This window comes from Drosophila pseudoobscura, chromosome X (genome assembly GCF_009870125.1).
Source record: "Drosophila pseudoobscura strain MV-25-SWS-2005 chromosome X, UCI_Dpse_MV25, whole genome shotgun sequence".
Lineage (NCBI taxonomy): Eukaryota > Metazoa > Arthropoda > Insecta > Diptera > Drosophilidae > Drosophila > Drosophila pseudoobscura.
The window spans coordinates 11,058,226-11,060,713 of record NC_046683.1 but is presented as its reverse complement, the minus strand read 5'-3'; the positions used below and the strand labels follow the sequence as shown (position 1 = coordinate 11,060,713).

Below are 2,488 nucleotides of genomic sequence, written 5' to 3'. Positions count from 1 at the left end.
GTAAATTCCAAGAAATGTGGTGAAACAAAACACGTACTAAGAACCCGACAGATTAAGATTCATCAAAAAAATTTAATCAGGTCTTGGCGTTTTTCAATTTTTGAGAGATCTAAAATGGTTATTTGGCACTTTTTCACTTCACGTACTTTACGATAAAAACCAGTTGGGTTGCTCAGTGGATTTTGAGAATGTGGCGCCATCTATGGTAATTTCTGGTACACAGCTTTAATGGTCACTCTTTTTCTAATGCAGAGTGATCAAAACCAAGTTTTAGTTTTGACTTTTAAAAATTCGGTTTTGGCCAACAAAAGTGGTGGTTCGGATCATAGTGCAATGGCTTGAGGTACCAGTAAGAGTGCGAGGGTATACATCATACACATAAATATGTACATGTAATTTCAACATGGCTGTGACTATGACAAAGCGATGAAATTTGTTTAAAGCACGACTATCAGCGCGACTATCATCTCTAATGACATAAAAACAGCTGATATAAAAATGCAATTTTTTCGGTCAAATGTTTCTGGGAAGGGAAAAGATAAAAATATGCAAATAATCCTTAATATATAAAGTTTAAAGCAATTAAATAATTTTTTGGACCCCTGGGCATACTCAATCATTTCTGCACTGATTGAGCTGAAATTTTGACATATCAAAAAATTTAGTCCCAGGATTGTAAGCCCCGAAGACCTCGCATTTTGCAGAAACTATATACATACAAAGTTAAGTATATAGATATACATACATACCACTGCTCCTAGTTTTAACTATTCTTAATAACCGAAAGAGTACATACGTATGTATGTATATACGAGTATCATAGAGGTACTTAATGTTAATTAAAAGCAGCACAAATAACGCGTTTTGGAAAAATGTAGTAAAGAAATCGAATTCTTTTTAGAGCATAGCTTTATCTTTCATAATCTGTGACAATCATTCTAATCTAATCATTCATCTACACGAGCTGTAAGACAAAACTCATAACAGACCTCGATCAATGTCTGCAATAAGATATATTCAGTATTCTTGCGTGTACTTATGTGCATTTATCCTGTATATGTAGATACAATAACCGTAATAGCGCAAATAATGGGTTCGGCTGCGTCGAGGCGACTGTCTGCCGCCGAGAAGGCCGTGATCCAGGCGGAGTCGGGATTCTCGATATTCCGTATTGGCTACCTGTTTGATATTTACGAGTCCCTGAGAAAGAAAAACGGGGTGGTGCAGAAGAAGGATCTAATGCACTGCCCCCCACTGGCCGGCCATCCCTTGGCCAATGCGATCTTGGACCGCAGGCTTAACCCTTCGAAAGGTTTCCGGCACTTCATCAATACACTGGAGCCCTTCCAACGGAGGACGCCGGTGGAGCGGAAGCTGTTGGCCCTACTACGCCTATTCGATAACAACGCGGACGACAAGCTCTCATCCGACGAGTGCTTCGATCTGCTCCTGCGATTGCCGTGCACGCAGCGGGAGTTTCGGGCCATGCGGCGGAAGCTCAACCGGATGCTGGTGGAGAAGGCGAAAGAGTGTGCAAGGAAAATGGTTCGTCAGCGGGCTGAGAGGCAGGCCGAGAGAATGGTTAAAGAGGAGGCTTTTAAGCTGGTTCCGGAGTGGGATCAGAAGGTAGGTGGGAAGCTGTCTCTGAATGCATGAAATAAATAAAAATATAAAATATAAATAAGCATCAGAATAAGAAGAAGTCGAAGATGAAAGCACAAAAGATGCCGCAGAAGCAGTTTGAGGAAGAGGAGGATCTGATATCTACTTGGGATCAAATCCATTTCGAGGACCTTATCTACATTACAAGGGGCATGGACCTGCAGGACTCTCTCTCGCTGCGCTTCCCCCAAGCCACAGAGCCGACATGCCCACACGCCCACTGGCAGTGGGAGTGAATTGCATATCCTTTCGCCGCTCTCATAACATCACGTTGCAAAAGTTTTCACATAAACGCAAAAGTTAAGTCATTCCTGAAAATTGTTTCTTGAATTTACTCGCGCCTTGAGCAGAACCAAGCGGGAGTGGGAATGGGGGTTGCAACTACGGAGCGGAGAAGGAAAAACATGAGCACTTTTCTTCAATGGCACTTGAGTACTCGTCCTCGTCCTCGTACTCGTACTTGTAATTCTTCCCATGCCAGCTCCCGACTTTTGTGTGTGTCCCTTAACCCGCCTCCAGTTTGTGCTCCTGCTCCTCCTTCACTCAGCCCCGCTCGTTTCACTACGAGTATTTACTTACTTTTCCACGACCAAGTTCTGGTTTCGGTCTCGTACCCGACAGATTGCTCATTTGCTTCACTTGAGGGTCACCTGTTACGGCACGTCTGTCCCTCCTACTCGCTTACCATTCGTATGGTCATCCGTCATAAATACTGAGTAATTGGGTAAGCATTTTCTTGGGAACAGACGCACTCGTTCCGCCTAAGTTTGATTCGATTATGTACATGAAGAAACCGATAGATTAGGCCTGGAAGAGTTGTATTATT

The 2,488-nt window shown here is 43.0% G+C and overlaps 1 protein-coding gene across 5 annotated transcripts; it reads left to right on the top strand.

Moving 5' to 3' along the window:
• Positions 1–911: 911 nt before the first annotated feature.
• On the top strand, positions 912–1,980 carry LOC6901567 (uncharacterized). Of its 5 annotated transcripts, none has more exons than XM_033382869.1 (3): positions 912–999; positions 1,064–1,626; positions 1,686–1,980. In XM_033382869.1, the coding sequence occupies exons 2-3, from the start codon at positions 1,090–1,092 to the stop codon at positions 1,896–1,898; spliced, it is 750 nt and encodes a 249-aa protein (XP_033238760.1). In that variant the 5' UTR covers positions 912–999; positions 1,064–1,089; the 3' UTR covers positions 1,899–1,980. The 5 variants fall into 5 exon arrangements, with proteins under 5 accessions (XP_033238760.1, XP_033238761.1, XP_033238762.1 ...); XM_033382870.1 differs by having other exon boundaries at positions 924–966; XM_033382871.1 differs by having other exon boundaries at positions 934–1,630; positions 1,692–1,809.
• The last annotated feature ends 508 nt before the right edge of the window (positions 1,981–2,488 follow it).